The sequence below is a fragment of the Gigantopelta aegis genome, chromosome 4 (genome assembly GCF_016097555.1).
Source record: "Gigantopelta aegis isolate Gae_Host chromosome 4, Gae_host_genome, whole genome shotgun sequence".
Classification (NCBI taxonomy): domain Eukaryota; kingdom Metazoa; phylum Mollusca; class Gastropoda; order Neomphalida; family Peltospiridae; genus Gigantopelta; species Gigantopelta aegis.
In genome coordinates this window covers 58,243,605-58,262,078 of record NC_054702.1, presented here as the reverse complement: position 1 = coordinate 58,262,078, position 18,474 = coordinate 58,243,605, and the positions used below count along the sequence as shown (strand labels likewise).

The 18,474-nt window shown below is 37.1% G+C and overlaps 1 protein-coding gene across 1 annotated transcript in view; it reads right to left on the bottom strand.

The window, feature by feature from the left end:
* Positions 1-18,269, bottom strand: part of LOC121372139 (tryptophan 5-hydroxylase 1-like) — a 42,738-nt gene extending 24,469 nt beyond the window's left edge. Inside the window, exons 1-3 of the mRNA XM_041498405.1 lie at positions 18,073-18,269; positions 9,531-9,650; positions 8,655-8,860 (exon numbers count right to left, since the gene is read on the bottom strand). Of these exons, the coding sequence (XP_041354339.1) occupies positions 8,655-8,860; positions 9,531-9,650; positions 18,073-18,213 (467 nt within the window). The 5' untranslated portion in view covers positions 18,214-18,269. The remainder of the gene's footprint in view (positions 1-8,654; positions 8,861-9,530; positions 9,651-18,072) is intronic.
* Between the last annotated feature and the right edge of the window lie 205 nt (positions 18,270-18,474).

Genomic DNA, 18,474 nt, shown 5'->3' with positions numbered 1-18,474 from the left:
TGTTTCATTGACAATTTCAAGATGGCCACCATATTTTTACAAAACCCAAAAATTTAACACTTAAGCTGCTATTTAAGGTACCTTTGGTGCACATGGCTAATGCATAATTAATGCCATATAGAAATGTCACTTACAAAGTAAAGATATCTTTCTGTCCCATCACTCATTGAAAAAGTTTGGTATGTGGTATGTTCATTTATGTGTCACTGCAATTTATATGGTATTCATACATGTGTCATGCAGCCACACAGTTTTGTACAAATTAATCCAAATTTTCTGCATTTGCATCGGATGGTCCTACATTGCATATTGCACGAGCAAAATATTATTTCCAAGCAAGCTGCTAGAATGGAACTCCGGGTATGGCACAGTGAGATTGTCTCCAGATCATTGTTTGATAATGAACTCTCTTTATGTGAAACGGCTGGGCAAAGCTTCTGGTTTGTTGGCCTTGGAGAACAAAACGTCGTGCTGCATCAACTGAGTCTGATTTACATTATATTCTGCACACAAATTTCTCTGTGGATTTTCTGATGGCATATGTGAGTTCACCTACTCCTAAGCCACTGAGTAAGTGATGGTCCGCTTTGAAGACCTTCCATGATGACCGCTTCGTGTGATTTGATATGTAAGAAGTCGTGTCGCATCCGGTAAGCGCATGGAAAGGAAGCAGTGATGTTGCTGAATTTGTTGACAAGTTGTTGAATAGTTGTTCCATGGGTATATATCTCTTTTGTTTTGACGTGCCTGACATGATCCAGCGGCTCATACACTGTACACGAGGGAAATGGGAAACCAACAGCACAAGGACATTCGTATCTTTTGATGATACAACAACCGTATTGAATCGGCTCTGGATAGCATGCAACACCAACCTAGTATTGGTCTCTTCGTGTGCAACCCTCAGGGAAGCTAAATCGGTTGTGATGTTTGACAAGTGAACTTCTTGTCCATCTACAAATCCACCAGCATTAACAATTTCTGCATAATGCGGTGCGTTAGCAAGCAGCTCATCAGACAAAATCGGCCTTGTTCTCTTGTAAAGCCATGCCATTTGACCAGTTGTTGGTAGGGGTACATCACGGTCTTCTACAACACGTCTGATTGCTTGAGCATTCTTTTTGCGTCGTACTGTAGTGTTGGACTTGATATGCTCTTCCAAATATCTATAAAAAATGACATCCACTCTTTGATAACTGGTACCACTTTGCAGTACTGACTGGATAAATGTGTTTGCTAGGTCACCAAAAGTCACTGCATTAGGAGGTTTTCCATTTCCAACTAGTGCTTGCCTATCTATAATAAGGCATGATACTTTATCTTGAGGATTAATTGTTTCAGGGCAGTCAATACCTTCTGTTAATATATCAGCCAGTACTGACTTGTTTCCAGTGCGAAGTGTGCCATTCATTTCAGCATGTGCTAGAGGTACTGGCATAAGCTCATGTTTCAGTACAATGGGCATATCAACATGTCAGCCAGCTTCATATGCAGTGATGAGTCGCTGAAGGACATTTCTGTCTCCTTTCAAGATAGTCTTTTCTCTTTTTCTTTGCTGTCCTTGACTACAGTATACAGCGATGCAAATGTTGATGCATTATTTTTAAGCAGTGGATGATGAATGGAGACGATTGACTTGCTTCGTGGCTCAGTCACAATTAATCGCTCTTGTAACAACGTGTCAAGTTGTTTTTGACCGAACTGTTGGCACCAAGTAATGATTTCTTGATAGCTTCAGTTGCTACATCTTTCGTCACAATATTTTGGAGTGAAGCTGACTCTGCATTATTGGAAAAGACTGAATCTTTGGAATGTATCGACTAATAATTTCTCATCTTCGTTGTCCCGTTTTTGTCTTGCTGCTGTACCCTCATTGTGATGAAAAGTGTGACCAGGACATAATTCGTACATTGAATATGTCTCAGTTGTTATTTGAGATCGCTGGTTGTAAGAAAGGGCCCACCTACACAGAGCTGACGTTGTCTTTGTCATACCGACAACTCCACCATCTTTCTTGCCAGTGCAATTTAGCCACTATCCTGTGCTTGATCGGGGTCCACCTGATTGAATCTACGGGCAGCTTTCTTGACAACAAAATTACCATCTTTGAAAGTTGAGAGCACATCTGAAGGACGCTGGTGCATTGCTGCCAGATAAATAGGACCACATCTTGCATTTGTAATGATCATAACGCATGAAGCATGGCAACATGAGACTAAAGGAGTGGATGTGTAGGTCACAAATGCCATCACGCTGGGCTCGAGATAACAATGTGCATGTGTATTTTATAATTGAAATATCTTTATTTCAATGCACATGTACAAATACTTAAATCAAATATATATGCTAAGCATTCAAATATAACTGTTTATTTTTCCACAACTACATTTACAAGATTACAAAATTATTACAAAATTATGATGTAAACTTGCCATTGCACGTTTGTCATTTGGCGGCCTCTTTTTTTTTGGTGGGGGTGAGGGGGATTTAGAATGTCAAGAACTGAAACTTCAGCTTAGTAAGCATGATTTTTGGAATCAGAATGTTCAAATTGTCTTAAAAAGCTGTTATCCACTTTTATCCAATACTTCCCGAAACATTACCTTTTAACACATTTTGTCTAGCGGCCATTTTGGAATTTTCGTACTCTTACAGAAATATCAAAATAACAATTCTCTGACATAAAATAATCACCAGTGTAGCAAAGGTACCTCAATTAACAGCTTAAATGTTACATTATGGGTTTTAATAAAAAAAATATGGCGGCCATCTTGAAATTTTCAATGAAACATCATAGAAATATCAAATATCAATTCTACGATACAAAAGAGATAGGAATAGCTAATAATATCATAACTTTACTCGTTCAAATACCGAAACATTACATTATTTTACTTTAGTAACCATATGGTGGCCATTTTTATTTTGCCATTTTGAAGGTGCAGGACTCAAAATCTGGCTTGGGAACCGAAACATTTGGATTAAGCATACCCAAATTATCTTAATAAGTTTGGTTCCCCACTTTTACCCAAAAATGCTCCTAAGGCTTTAAATAAGGCCTTTTTTTCCAGAAATCCGTCTAGACTAGAATGGGATATCGTCGATTTGATGGAGGCGTGGTATAATTTTTCTTTGTCAACGATGATGGTGATCAATTAAAATGGCGCAAGTGAAAATCCGCGTCCCCCCCCCCCCCCCATCGTACAGCAATACGTCACTTTAATGACGTCATCATAGTATACATGGGTATAAATAAACATTGCCACGTTGCTTCTTTGTCTGTGTGTTGGGGGTATCTCCGAGCGTTACGTAATATTTTGGGGAGGTGTATGGTCTAGCGTTAAGCTAGGATTCCATAGTCACGATCGCGGCGAGCTTACGCGTCAAGCTTACACGACAAGCTTACACGTATGCGTCTTGTAAGATTCCATACATACGAAAATATAAAGTTTTTTTAAGTTATTTCGCGCCATTTGTCGAACATGGCTCCAAATTTATCAAAGTTGCAAACGGAGAGATATTTATGTCTCGAGCAATCGTTGATCGTTATTGCCACCGCATACAAATTATTGCAACTGAAAAAGAAAAGAAGAAAACACCGCTGGTGGATCCACAGTTTGTTAAAAAACAGAGTTCATGAGGGTGCATACCATCACCTGGTTATGGAATTGCAATTAGATGGCGAACATTTTTGGGCATCATATAGAATTTTGTTCTCACGGACCAATTCTATCAATTGCTCAACATCTGCAGTTGAAGATTTGCATTTTGGCATAATTTTTTTCACCACGAAAACGAATGAATGAAGAAAATATTTTACCGCGAAAATGTGTTTCTTTCCCATCAGATGACGTCACTTTGATGACGTATGCGCACGATTTGTGAGCTTATCCGACTGGAATAAGAAAATGCGTAAGACACTGGACCTATAGAATCATACATATCTATTTCAACGGTTTCGATTTTTTTACGTATAACGCGTAAGTCTGACGGATAAGTTGTCGTGTCTGTGGAATCCTAGCCTTACGGGGCATTACAAGGGGGTGGGTGGGTGTCTAATTTTGACAAAAAATAGCGTTACGTAATACATGTATTTGAACGGCCCGAAGAAGTAAAGTCAGACCCAATGGTCGTTTTTAATAGGCTACATTTTTATTCCCCAAAATGCGACCACACAAGTGACAAACAATAAATAATGTGGTAAAATACTGTCTAATTGTTCTCGCCATGGTATTAAAATGTATGTGCTTCCCAAACAATAGACGAACAATAGACTCGTAAGTAATATGCCATTTTTATACCAGAAAACAATAATTGGCACGTCATGGTTAATCTGTGTAATGTGACCCAAGAGTAATACGTTTTTATTACCCTACCTGTCACGTCGGTAGGGTATTAATTATCCAGAAAGGTGTTGAACTCGTTTTTCTAATGGTTGACAAAAATAACGCACCCAAGCTTAAAAACAACAACAACAATTGAATTTCCGGTCTTCGGTGAGCGTGCGCGTCAATTTTTTTTTTTTTTTTTTTTTTATTATTATTATTTTTTAATTTCCCACCATATGACGTCGAATTTTACCTGGCTTTTCTTACTATGACATAAACCGCATGAATGTTTAACGACACCCCAGCACAAAAATATACATCGGATATCAGGTATCACAAATGGTAAGTATATAATTATGTAACAAAAAAACAACAAAAAAAACGCATTTAGAGCAAAATGTCATCACGCATGAACTAGGACGCGTACTATGATTTCAGTTGAAATATGCCCCTTATTTCCGTATCAAATATACCCACCTGTTCTGTTAAATCTATGCTTTAAAAAAAAAAAAAATAACAAAAAACCCAACAACGTTCATCGGCGCATCAATTCTTTTATAATTGTTACTTTTTTTTTTTTTTTTTTTTTTTACATTTTTATTTCTTTATACATGAATAATACAAAGAACATGGCACATTTCAAAAGAAGTAAGAATATTTAAATAAGAACATATATACAGTCATGTATGGATTTTAATTGAATAATGGCACACAATGTATATAATTTAGATGATTTAATAAAAATTAATAAAACTATACTGCTTATACTGAGGTAGAGGATCTGGAAAATTCTGTTTGTCTGTGTAAAAACATTTCGTAACATGCCTGCCCAACTATTGGTGATATGTGAGCTGGGCAGTCTAGAAGGAAAGAACATTTCAAAACAAGTCAGTTAAGTTGGTAAAATCTGGACAGTGTATTTCCATTTTTGTGTATAATATATTCCTATGGGTTAAATTTGAGAGGCATTTCAGGCGCGAATCCAGGATTTTTTAATAGAGGTGGGCCAGGTCCTTGACAGATGGTCGGGATAAGTTTGCATTTTTGGTGTATTCTGTAATATATATTGTTTGACCAAAATAGGGGGGGGGGGTGGGTGGGGGGCGTGGGGGGGGGGGGTGGGTGGGGGGGTCGGTGGGGGGGGGGGGGGGGGGGGGGGGGGGGGGGGGGGGGTCCCCGCCTGAATCCGTGCCTGCATTTTGTCAGGAAATGTACTTCGTCCTCTACACCCTGATTACACAGACGGTATAATCTATCTTTTCTCTCAACTTTCCTATATCGTCCTGTTTCTATTTTTAGTCCTTAATCTTGTAATTGGCTGTCTAAAATTTGCGTTTTTAATATGTTATGTAATCCGCAATTACACATTGTCCTTAATGTGTTTGCATAGTCGACGTTTTTCCGATTTTATTTTCAGTTTGGTTGTTAGGTATTTGTTGTAAGTATTATTAATAGTTGTCTTTAAACTGTTAGCATTTGATTTTATATGTTTTTGTGTGTTTTGAAGTATAAGTGGATCAATGTCATTTTTATTAAATATGCATTGCGCATAGGCATGCCACTCTATGTTGTGTTGCATGTGTAGTGCTTTGCTGCACAGTATTACATCATAGAGAATAGTTCTTGTTAATTGCACATTTTTTAAGTATGCCCAGTATTTATAAATACAATGCATCTGTATGTATATTATTGATGAGTGGATAGCGCCCGAGTTCGCTTTTACATGCAACATTGACACTGTTTTTCCCAACTTGAAGGTTTAGCTTACAACAGTGTGTATGTAGTTTTTGGGATGGTTCCTATTCCAGTATATCAAAATATTTGTGTTGGTCATGGTGTTTTATTTTGTAGTGCAGTTCAGTACACCAAACCTCAGAATTGTAAAGGATGATAGGTTTAATGAGGGCATCGAATAGCTTGTTATAAATACGTGTTGGTGGGTTTATTCCACTAAAAGCCATGTGCAGTTTAAAAAAAGCTTTGGAACCTTTCTTAATATAGAGTTCCGTTTTTGTTTGAGTAAAATTTCCTTTTGAGTTTAGACTGCATCCTAGATGTGTGTAGCTATTTGTTTGGCATATTTCGTCTTGATTTAAGAAAAAACTTGAGATTTGTTGGGCGTTTTCCTTTTTGTATTATCATAAAGTTAGATTTTTATGAATTTATTGTCAAATGCCATAATTCACAAACGTTACATGAAGTGTTTAGGCACTCCTGAAGTCCTACGGCAGTTTCTGACACTTATAATAGGTCGTCAGCCCATAACAAGTGTGATAATGTTTGGTTTTGTAGCGTAACTGGTGCGCATTTGTCTGGTGAAAAAGTTAGGTCGTCTATAAATATATTGAAGATAGTGGGACTTAGGCTATCGCCCTGTTTTACTCCTATATTGGATTCGAATGCTTCTGTTACACGTTTTGGGAAATTAACTACCACTCCAGTCTTATTATACATGGACGTAATAATATTGTAGGACTTCCCACCAATGCCCAGTCGCACTATTTTAAGCAGGAGTCCTTTCCGCCAATCAGTGTTAAAAGCTTTTTGGAAATCTATAAAGTATACGTAAAACTTTTTACGTAGTTTTTCTACATATCTGTTAATAAGAGTTTTGATAATAAATACTTTGCCAGTTGTTCTTCTGTCTTTTCTAAAGCCAGACTGGTTTTCTGACATTAAGTTTTGGTCTTCCAGGTGCTTAGTTAGGCGGTTATATAAAATAGAGGATAATAAGTTTACCAACACGCTGGTGATACTTATACCTCGATAATGTTTTGGGGTCCATTTTATTTCCTTTTTATGAATAGGCGTTATATATCTCTTCGTCCAGGTAACTGGGAATGTACCATTGTTGTATACTGCATTGAACAGTTTAGCCAGTGGCGAGAGTATTATGTCTTGTCTAAATTTGATGCTTGATTTATTATATTTTAGTGATTTTATAGCAGTATTTCTTTTGATGTGATATTACTATCAAGTGATGGGTTTATTTGTGGTCATTTTCGCGTTCATGAAGTTCTTCTAGCAATGTTTGTGAATTTTTGTTTGTGTAGGAGTTGGAATCCCTATTTAAATCTCTAAAATGGGAGATTCTCGATCATTTCATCAGGTAACTCGGTATTGCCTTTGTTTTTAATGACCATATTATTTATGATGCAACAAAATTATTCTGGATTTTTTTCATTTAGGTCTTCTAACTTTGTGTACAATTCCTCTTTACGAATTTTTTTTCTAGTTGCTTGTTGGTTCTATGTATTGTTTTCTTAATTTTCATAAGTGAGTTGCGTAGAGTTGCATCTAATGGGTTGGTTTTGAGTTTTCTAGCCAGGCTATGGAATTGTACGCATTTACACTTTTGTTTGAGGTTTTTTTCTTTATGTTTTGTGGGTGGATTTTTATTTTGGTGTCGCGTAGGTGATACTATTGATGTTGCTGTCAACGTGACATTGTTTAATACCTGACACATTCATCAATTGTTTTATTAGAAATTTTGGTATTCATGAAGCTTTGTATTTTTTCTAATGAATCTATGGATAGTAGTTTTTGTTGGTATTTTCTACTATTATTGGTGTTTTTGCTGTTTGGTGGTAGTTACTTTACCTTTGATGATAATATATATTTGGCAATGGATTGTTATGGTGGCATAGCGCAAAATTCTGGACTGGTGGAAGGTACTCGGGGAGTGCTAACGGTTAGGGGGCTCAATATTTGCCTTGCCCCGGGCGCTAGCAACCCACGCTATGCCATAATAAAAATGTAAAATATATCACCCCATATTCTATCCACTGTGTGTAGAATCTGGGATGATATATTTTACATTTAGGCTAGTCTAGAGAACTCACATGCCTCCTCGCAAGCGTTGGATGGCGGCGAAATGGACTAGTGTCGTCTATGGGATTTGATTTGGTGGTATACACCCTAGAGAACTCATATGCCTCATCGCAAGCGTTGGATGGCGGCGACATGGACTACTGTCGTCTATGGGATTTGATTTGATGGTATACACTCTAGAGAACTCACATGCCTCATCGCAGGCGTTTGAGGATGGTGGAGGGCGGGCGGGGGGGGGGGGGGGGGGGGGGGTGTCGACATGGACTATTGTCGTCTATGGGATTGGATTTGGTGGTAAACACTAAACACCCTAGAAAACTCGCATGCCTCCTCGCCGGCGTTGGATGGCGGCGACATGGACTATTGTCGTCTATGGGATTTGATTTGGTGGCATACACCCTAGCTCTAGTGTCCTCAAGCCCTCCCCGGTTTATGTGTTGTCATATAAACAGGGGAGGGTTGGAGGACACTCGAGCTACATGCACCCTGGATAACTCACATGCCTCCTCGCAGACGTTGGATGGCGGCGACATGGGGATGTTGAGCTCGCTGAAGGTGATGTTGGCGACGGCCTTCTTGAGTCGGTTGACGAGCTCCTCCAGGCGCATGTTGTCGCTCTCGAGGTCCACGTAGATGTCGTACTCGGAGTCCCGGCGTCGTGACTTGCGCGACTCGATGTGCACCACGTTACATTTGTATTCCTGTCAAGACACACACACAAAATATGGCATGATTTATAATTATAAATATAAATACAATGGTGTACGACCGTTGTGCCCTCCCCTCTCCCATCGCAACCTGACGAGAATGAAAGGGGCGTTTTTTGTCTTGGATGCTTTATAATTATTTTATTTTATTTATTTATCTCTTTATTTATTTATTTATTGTTTCTTTTGTTTTATTTTCTTTTGTTATATATATATATATATTATATATATATATATATATATATATATATATATATATATTGGGGGGTCCTCCGTTGTTTTTTTTTGTTTGTTTGTTTTTGGGTGTGGGGGGGGGTTTTTTTTTGGGGGGGTTGGGGGTTGATTTCTTTTTATTACTTCGTGTGAGAATAGAAAATTTAAAGGTATTTGCCCAAATGTCCATGTTTCTCGAAAGTTTGGTGATGGTTGAGGGGCGGCTGTTTCACTATAAGCGTAGGATTCACTGGTTGGAGGGGAGGGGGGTGGGTAGGCGCGCTTTTTCTGAAAAACCGATCAATATTTAACACAAAAAGGTCTAGATAGATTTGGATATACTCGGCCCGTATGCCTATGAAAAGGTTACATATATTCAGGTCCTTTTGATAAGGAACAGCATACTTTACGATGTATTAGGTACAACAATATTTTATTAAAATATTATTACCTGGAATATTTTAAGAGCGCTGACAAGATTTCCAATCTGATTCTTGAGTGAGAACACTACTGAAGTTGTTTTGCCCAGACCCGACGGGCTGTTGATACCGTCCAGGTTACGTAAGCTGTCCTAAAACACAACATAAGAAAGTAATAAATATTTCTGCAGTTACAAGCAACTCCCGGACTTCGATAATTCAGTCCAGAGTCTACCGCCTCCAAGTCAGAGTAAAGGCGACGCCACACCATACGAGAATAGCCACGACAATAAACAGATCGTAATGTTTGTCTTGTCAATCGACTATTCTTGTACGAGGCATTCGTATCGTGTGGCGTCACGTTAAAGGGACAGACCCTAGTTTTTAAACTCTAAGGCATATTTTTCACCTAGACCCCTAGTTTCAACCCGTAAAAATGGACACTAAATTTGGTTAATTTACAAACCTGTAACAAATTTGGATACAACAGAGTGAACCTAGAATCTGTGACGTTGAAATACCCTTAAAAATAGACTAAAATGAGAATAAATAACCGTTACTTCTCAGACGCACGTGCGTTTTTTAAAATATGAAAAAATGCATTTTGTGGTATTAGAAACATCAGGATGACCAGAAACACTTCGATTGTATGGAAATGGATAATCTAAACAATAAAATATAAGTAATGTTTTATTTCAGTGATAATAAACAGCTCTAATAGTGAACAATATGCCTTAGTATTTAAAAACTAGGGTCTGTTCCTTTAAATGGACATTCCTGAGTTTGCTGCATTGTAAGATGTTTCCGACTAATAAAATATTTCTACGCTTAAACTTACATATTAAATATATTTTCTTGTTTAGAATATCAGTGTCTGTATATTCAATGTGTTTCTGGTCGTCTTAATATTTCTAAGAAGCCCAAACTGGATTTTGTCTCCAAATAATTTCGTACGTACATAAAAACAATAAATGAAATTTAATCTAGAACAAATATTAGAACGATTAGAAACACGTTTAATGTACAGCCACTAATATTTTAGGCAGAAAAATATATTTGATATGTAATTACAATCCTTAAAAAGTCTCTGTTAGTCTATAACATCTTTTAAAAATGCAGCAAACTCAGGAATGTCCCTTTAAGACCACAGCTCAAAAGGAAGGAAGGAAAGAAATGTTTTATTTAACGATGCACTCAACACATTTTATTTACGGTTATATGGCGTCAGACATATCATGGTTAAGGACCACACAGATTTTGAGAGGAAACCCGATGTCGCCACTACATGGGCTACTCTTTCCGATTAGCAGCAAGGGATCTTTTATTTGCGCTTCCCACAGGCAGAATAGCACAAACCATGGCCTTTGTTGAACCAGTTATGGATCACTGGTCGGTGCAAGTGGTTTACACCTACCCAATTGAGCCTTGCGGAGCACTCACTCAGGGTTTGGAGTCGGTATCTGGATTAAAAATCCCATGCCTCGACTGGGATCCGAACCCAGTACCTACCAGCCTGTAGACTGATGACCTAACCACGACGCCACCGAGGCCGGTAGATATTGAGAGAGGAACCCTGCTATCGCCACTTCATGGGCTACTCTTTCCGATTAGCAGCAAGGGATCTTTTACAGCTTAAAAGGTGTCAGTCCACTACACCAACTTATCGCCAAATGCTAACTACTAACCTTGTATTACAGTTATGTCGTTCGGATTTGATTCATCCCTAAACTATACATAATGCATTAAATTACTTTGCAAACTCTCATCTTGTGGGTGTGTTCTCATTTCGCTGAATACAAAGAAAATATTTCTAGTTCATTTCTTTTCGTAGTTACTGTTCAGAAATTAGAAATTGGCAATTGCAAATGCATACTTTATGCAAAGCAATAAGAATTCTATCCTCGCAACCTTAGTTAGTATTCCCTATGAGTTAATTTATTAGTCAATTTGCACATCACACTTGCCGAGAAGCAATTACACTGACAGGCTATCTCAGAAAGAGTTGTTCTAAGCTTGATTTTCGATACAGTCTGTAATAATTGGATGGCTGACGCAGATCGACGCAGACTATAGATTTTTTTTTTTACATAGCAACACAGTAGGAGACGGTCTGTGTCACGGGGATCCTATAATACCCGTAACTGAATGAAACACGATTGTCCAAATATCTCTCCTAACTGTATATCTATTAGATCTCTCTGTAACAGGCAGTTATACCCGCTGGCTCGTCTAGGTATGATCAGAGATAAGATCTTATATAAAGTATATATTATTATAGCACGTTTAGTTCACTAGAAAACACAACAAAAACACAATACACTTTGGAATCTGTATTAACCTACGCTGACAAATGTACTGCCGCAGTAGTTAATTAACAACAACAAATAATAACAACCCAGAACTGATCACTTAACTAGTTAATCTCTAGGTGTCTAGTTTACACAATATGCTAATCACTTCACCGACACAACACCCACACGTGTGATAATTGAGAAACGCTTCCAGGAGAACTTAATTAACAAAGGAATTACAACTCTATTCCTAACTGGTTAATTTTTAATTAACCCTTACTACTCATTCAATAACCTTGTAATACAGACTTAATACTGGTACCTATCACAATAAAGACAATAACCTACAGTTTACCTAGGTCCTCTAGGATGACTGGATAAGCTATATATATATATATATATTATATATATATATATATAATATATATATATATATATATATATATATATATATATATATATATATATATATATATATATATATATATCAGAACGGTGAGCCTACAGTATACTGCGTCAGATGACCGGCAGCACCGTCTAAATAATATTGGTATAATACAGTATTAAAATATTTAAAGTCACATCAATCACATCAAGGTTATACAACAGAGCAGAAATAAAATTATTTACCAGTCCGGACGGACAGCGATCCCCTGGAGCCTTCCTTATGTTTCTTCCCGATATCTCTAAAACCCTAGCTATTTATTAAAAAACCCGAATATCGCCTGGGGGTACAAGGCGGTACTGAATCTTATCATGTGAATTTCTACAGCGACCAAGCGGTATTTGTTTTCTCAGATGGTCAGACTCAATGACGCCTAGTCACCAAAATTACGGTTGTAAAAGCTGCACTCGCGGAGGTATTACGTAAATACTGGCCACCTGGGCGTAAGTGCATATTGGAATGCACGGTCGCGCGAAGGTATTACGTAACAAGGTGCCCACCTGGGCTAAGTGCATATTGGACTGCACACGGCCCTCTAAAACAATTAATATCGCCACAGGCGAAAACAAATTAAGAGCATGTTCCGTCACAGTCTGCATTGAAAAATATTTCCCTGTCCCAACTAGTGCACCACGATTGGTATATCAAAGGCTATAGTATGCACTGGCATGTCTGTGGAAAAGTGCATATAAAACATCCCTTGCTGCTAATGGGGAACGTCTTGCATTTCTCCGAAGACTATGAGTCAAAATTACCAAATGGTTTGACATCCAATAGCCGATGATTAATAAATAAAACTTTTTTTAACTTTGAACAAGTCGATCGTCGACGTATTACAGACTGTATGGAAACCTGGCCTCATAATGCGGTGGTACACTACACTATTTTCTCGAACACTTCGTAGGATATGGTTTTAGGATGAAAGTGGTTCAGGTATTTGTCCAAATGTCCATGTGCAAAAAACATGTTGCATATTTGCTGAAGAGCAGAATCGAAACATCCTCAAACGACCTACTTGCCCACCCGCGGTGTGCAATTGTGTACGTCAAATCTATATGTGTAAATCGCTGGCACAAGCTACTGTATATTATGCAATCAGTTTTTATGTGATATTTAAATATGTTCTATGGATCACTGATCTGAAATAAAAATCTATTATTATTATTATTATCGAAAGTTTGCTGATGGTGGTTGTAGCTGATCAAGATTTACGACCACCTCTGAACAACAAAACCGTTATCAAAGATCGAGACTATATCTCTGCACAAATCAGAGTCCAGTGGATATTTGGCAAAATAGTGGTTGATTTCATGAATCTCTGTCTAGTACCTCGTCAATAGGAGGACAGCCACTCCAGAAAAGATTTTTAAAAAGTCGTTATTCTGATATACCAACAACACCCGGCCTGTACTGTATGCCTATGAAAAAGGTTACACAAATTTAAGTCCTTTCGATAAAAGACACCAGGCCAAAATCAGTGGTGAGCCTGCATGATTAAAGGGACATTCCTGAGTTTGCTGCAATGTTTAAGATGTTATCGACTAACAGAGACTTTTTGACGACTGTAATTACATATCAATTATATTTTTCTGCATAAAATATTAGTGGCGGTATATTAAACGTGTTTCTGATCGTTCTAATATTTGTGCTACGTTAAATTTCATTTTATTTCCTCAAAAAAGATTTTTTCTTACGTACGAAATTATTTGAAGACAAAATCCAGTTTGGGCTTCTTACAAATATTGAAACGACCAGAAACACAGTGAATATACAGACACTGATATTCTAAACAAAAAAATATATTTAATATGTAAGTTTAATCGTAGAAATATTTTATTAGTCGGAAACATCTTACAATGCTGCAAACTCGGGAATGTCCCTTTAAGATTCTCTACTGATTGCAAATGCATGCATTTGTAATGAACTAAATTGAGAATACGGAAGTATATGATTATGAGCACTGCATTCGGAGGTCTTCTTAAAATCGACAAGACCAGTGTCACTGGTAAACTCTCGTAGCACGGAAGTGATTACACATATATGGTAATATGTTCATTGATTACCTTATTTGACTAATTCTGAGAGTGGAAATTAATTGCGTCTTCATGTACACGGGGGTCCCGGTGGCGCATCCAAGTTTTCGCCGTTTGTAGAGAAATCTCTTTACACAACGAGACACTGGTGATTTTCGGTGGTGTTTACCTAACGGTAATAGAGATTCCGTACAAATCATAATTGCCGGAGAAAGTCCCCCCCCCCCCCCCCCCCCCCCCGGCTAGTGTCTCTTCTTAGCAGATACCAAGAGGTAACTTCAGCCAACCGTTTGTCGGTAACGCTTGCTAGACCTGGGCCCCGTTGCACGAAGCGATCTTACCCCTAAGATTACCTTAGACGCATAGCTACCGTATGCACTAAATTAATCTTAGGACTAAGATCGCTTCGTGGAACGGGGCCCTGGTATTTACGCTACACGATAAACCAAATGACTACTGAGGGAACCAGTCAAAATAGTTTGCAAACGTTTAGCGAAAAACGGCTGGTTAAACTGAAGGCAAAACGTTGTCCTTAAACGGGAGCTATCAATCCTGGCACCACAACATTCATCTGAGATTAGTTCAAGGAGAATGATTTTAGCTTGCCTTTGCTTGTGAATTAAAAACGAATCTACTACAAAAGGATTAAATATCGATGCTCAGTATAAAAATATATCTATCTTAAAGGGACATTCCTGAGTTTGCTGCAATTTTTAAGATGTTATCGACTGACAGAGACTTTTTAACGATTGTAATTACATATAAAAAAAAAAAATTTGCATAAAACATTAGTGGTTGTATATTAAACGTGTTTCTGATCGTTCTAATAGCTGTACTAGGTTATATTTCATTTTATTTCCTAAAATATTGTTTTTTTTTCTACGTACGAAATTATTTGAAGATAAAAATCCAGTTTGGGCTTCTTACAAATATTAAGACGACCAGAAACACATTGAATATACAGACACTGATATTCTAAACAAGAAAATATATGTAATATGTAAGTTTAATCGTAGAAATATTTTATTAGTCGGAAACATCTTACAATGGAGCAAACTCAGGAATGTCCCTTTAAATGGATCCCCAGAATCTATGTTAGGGAGCATTCTTCTGAGACTATGGGCGGGACGTAGCCCAGTGGTAAAGCGCCCGCTCGATGCGCGGTCGGTCTGGGATCGATCCCCGTCGGTGGGCCCATTGGGCTATTTTTCGTTCCAGCCAGTGCACTACGACTGGTATATTAAAGGCCGTGGTATGTATTATCCTGTCTGTGGGATGGTGCATATAAAAGATCCCTTGCTGCTAATCGAAAAGTGTAGCCCATGAAGTGGCGATAGCGGGTTTCCTCTCTCAATATCTGTGTTGTCCTTAACCATATGTCTGACGCCATATAACCGTAAAATAAACAAAATGTGTTGAGTGCGTCGTTAAATAAAACATTTCCTTCCTTCTTCCTTCCTCTGAGACTAGTTCAAGGAGAATAATTTTATCATGTGCATTAAAAACAAACCTACTACAAAATGATTAAAATTATATCAATGCTCAGTATAAAAATACATTTATCTTAATTGGATCCCCAGAATCTATGTTATGGGAGCAATTAATAGCTCGACTAAGGCGAGGTCTGTGTTATAAAACCAGTCGCAGCGACGTTGTGAATAACCCATCAGGTTTGGATTTATAACCTAGTGACGACTCCGGACAGTCCAAGATTCAAGACCATCACACCAATGTCTCACTCACCAGCTTTAAGCACTGTTACATAACTAACAGCATGAAAATAAATTTTAAATGAATTACTGTACAGGCAATTTGTGCATTAATTTATTAATCATCGGCTATTGAAACATTCGAGATAATTGTGAACTAGAGTGGGCAAGCCTCGCCGAATCTCCCATTCTTATCGTCACAAGAAAAACGCCGATATGCTAGTCATTGACTAGTTATTCTCTATATTATAATCAACAATAGTAAGATCTAATCATATTATTATTATTTACCGGCTTCGGTGGCGTCGTGGCAGGCCATCGGTTTACAGGCTGGTAGGTACTGGGTTCGGATCCCAGTCGAGGCATGGGATTTTTAATCCAGATACCGACTCCAAACTCTGAGTGAGTGCTCCGCAAGGCTCAATGGGTAGGTGTAAACCACTTGCACCGACCAGTGATCCATAACTGGTTCAACAAAGGCCATGGTTTGTGCTATCCTGCCTGTGGGAGCGCAAATAAAAGATCCCTTGCTGCCTGTCGTAAAAGAGTAGCCTATGTGGCGACAGCGGGTTTCCTCTAAAAACATTTGTGTGATCCTTAACCATATGTCTGACGCCATATAACCGTAAATAAAATGTGTTGAGTGCGTCGTTAAATAAAACACTTCTTTCTTTAATCATATTATTAGTTACAGTTGCAATCGCAAGTATACCGGTAGTTAACCATATTATTAGTTACAGTTGCAATCGCAAGTATAATGAACATAAATAATAGTAAGCTTATTAATTCGATGTGCTTATCATCATTTAAAATATATCCCATAGGGTAATTTAACCGACAACTTTCGTTTTATTCCGTATGAATTGTTTCGAATTCTGGCGTATACATTAATATGTTGTGTTTAAAACTATACTACAGTAACGCTAATTTAATTTAATTCTAATTAGATTGATGTAAAATTTGCGATTATCAAACGGGTCACTACCAGAAGGAGCGAGAAATCATCATTTAAATTTATTTTTAAAGTCGAATGTCATTAACAAAAGTTCAATTCTTAAAGTACCTTAACAAATGTTTATGTATCAGTTAATAGTAAACTAAATAATTTAATAAACAAAATACTGATGGTTACTTGACAGCAATAATTCTCAGTATTAAGAAATTAATTTATAATGTGTTAAAGTAGAAGTTTTGGAATCAAAAATGTATTTTGTCAAGAAATTAATTTCCGTTTTAATAGGCTAACATATTTACCCGATCAAAAGAATGCGTTAATCATTTAATAATTTTACTCATACCATCAAGACGTTTCAGTATGAACATTTTGATTTCGAATAAAATAACATCAAATTAATCCATAAATTGTAGAAATCAACTCATTTAGTGTTGTCTTTAGAATAAACTTCTTATGAATATACTTTTTTTCTATTACAAACTAATTACTGCGAAATAGAAATACTTCAGTCTATGCTACCAGAATATTAAAGACTAGAAATTAATTTAATACTAGTAACCTCTTTTTTGTCTCAAATAAAAAACATATTATTCTCGAACAAAATATCTGTTTTTGATTTTATTTCAACTCTTCAATGTTAAACTGATAAGCTTTAGTCATCTGTCAAGGTAACATGTTTACGTATGATATATATATATATATATATATATATATATATATATATATATATATATATATATATATATAAAATAATCAGTTGATAATAGTGCATACTTATTTTATTTTATTTTATTATGTGTTTGTAATTCATTTTATATTTGAATATTAGAATAAGACAAATGTTATTCATTAAAAGTAGTTTTGGGTAAACTATACAACATAACATTTATAATACTTAATACAACTTAAATAATTACTTAATTTCTTATATAAATTATGTTTATTTTCAACAAAAAATATATTGTATCAGTTCATTTAAACGCGTCAGTGTTAGATATTTTGAAGTGTATAGGAGACTTAAAGCATAAGGAATATGTAAAATCGTATAAATGAATTAATGATACACACACACGCACACACACATTTCGATAAGTGAAGAATTCTATCATTAAATATTAAATGTATTTAAGAACATTCTTACCTCGAGGGCTCGAATCTGGCTCGGCGTTGGAGGGGATATATTTTCGCAGAATCGTTTCTTGTGAAAAAGTCCACGTTCCACTTTACTCAAATCCCTTTTCTCCTCGAAGCAGTTAAGCGGCGGGGGTTTGTGCTTCTCCATGGGTACAGACGACGTCAACACGGACGTCGTACCTTTGACGGTGTACTTGAACACTTCCACGCAGTTCCCCGTGATTGCGGTTTAGTGGAACTTGTACAAATAAAAAAATATAAATATATATAATATATATTACGGAACCTATAGTACTAAGAAAAACCCACAGAACAGCCAACAGGTGTGTCACCAGTTTCCCGCAACACACCACAGGTGTAAAGCTGAATGAACCCACTCTTGAATGAAGGGTGAATATATATAGACGAA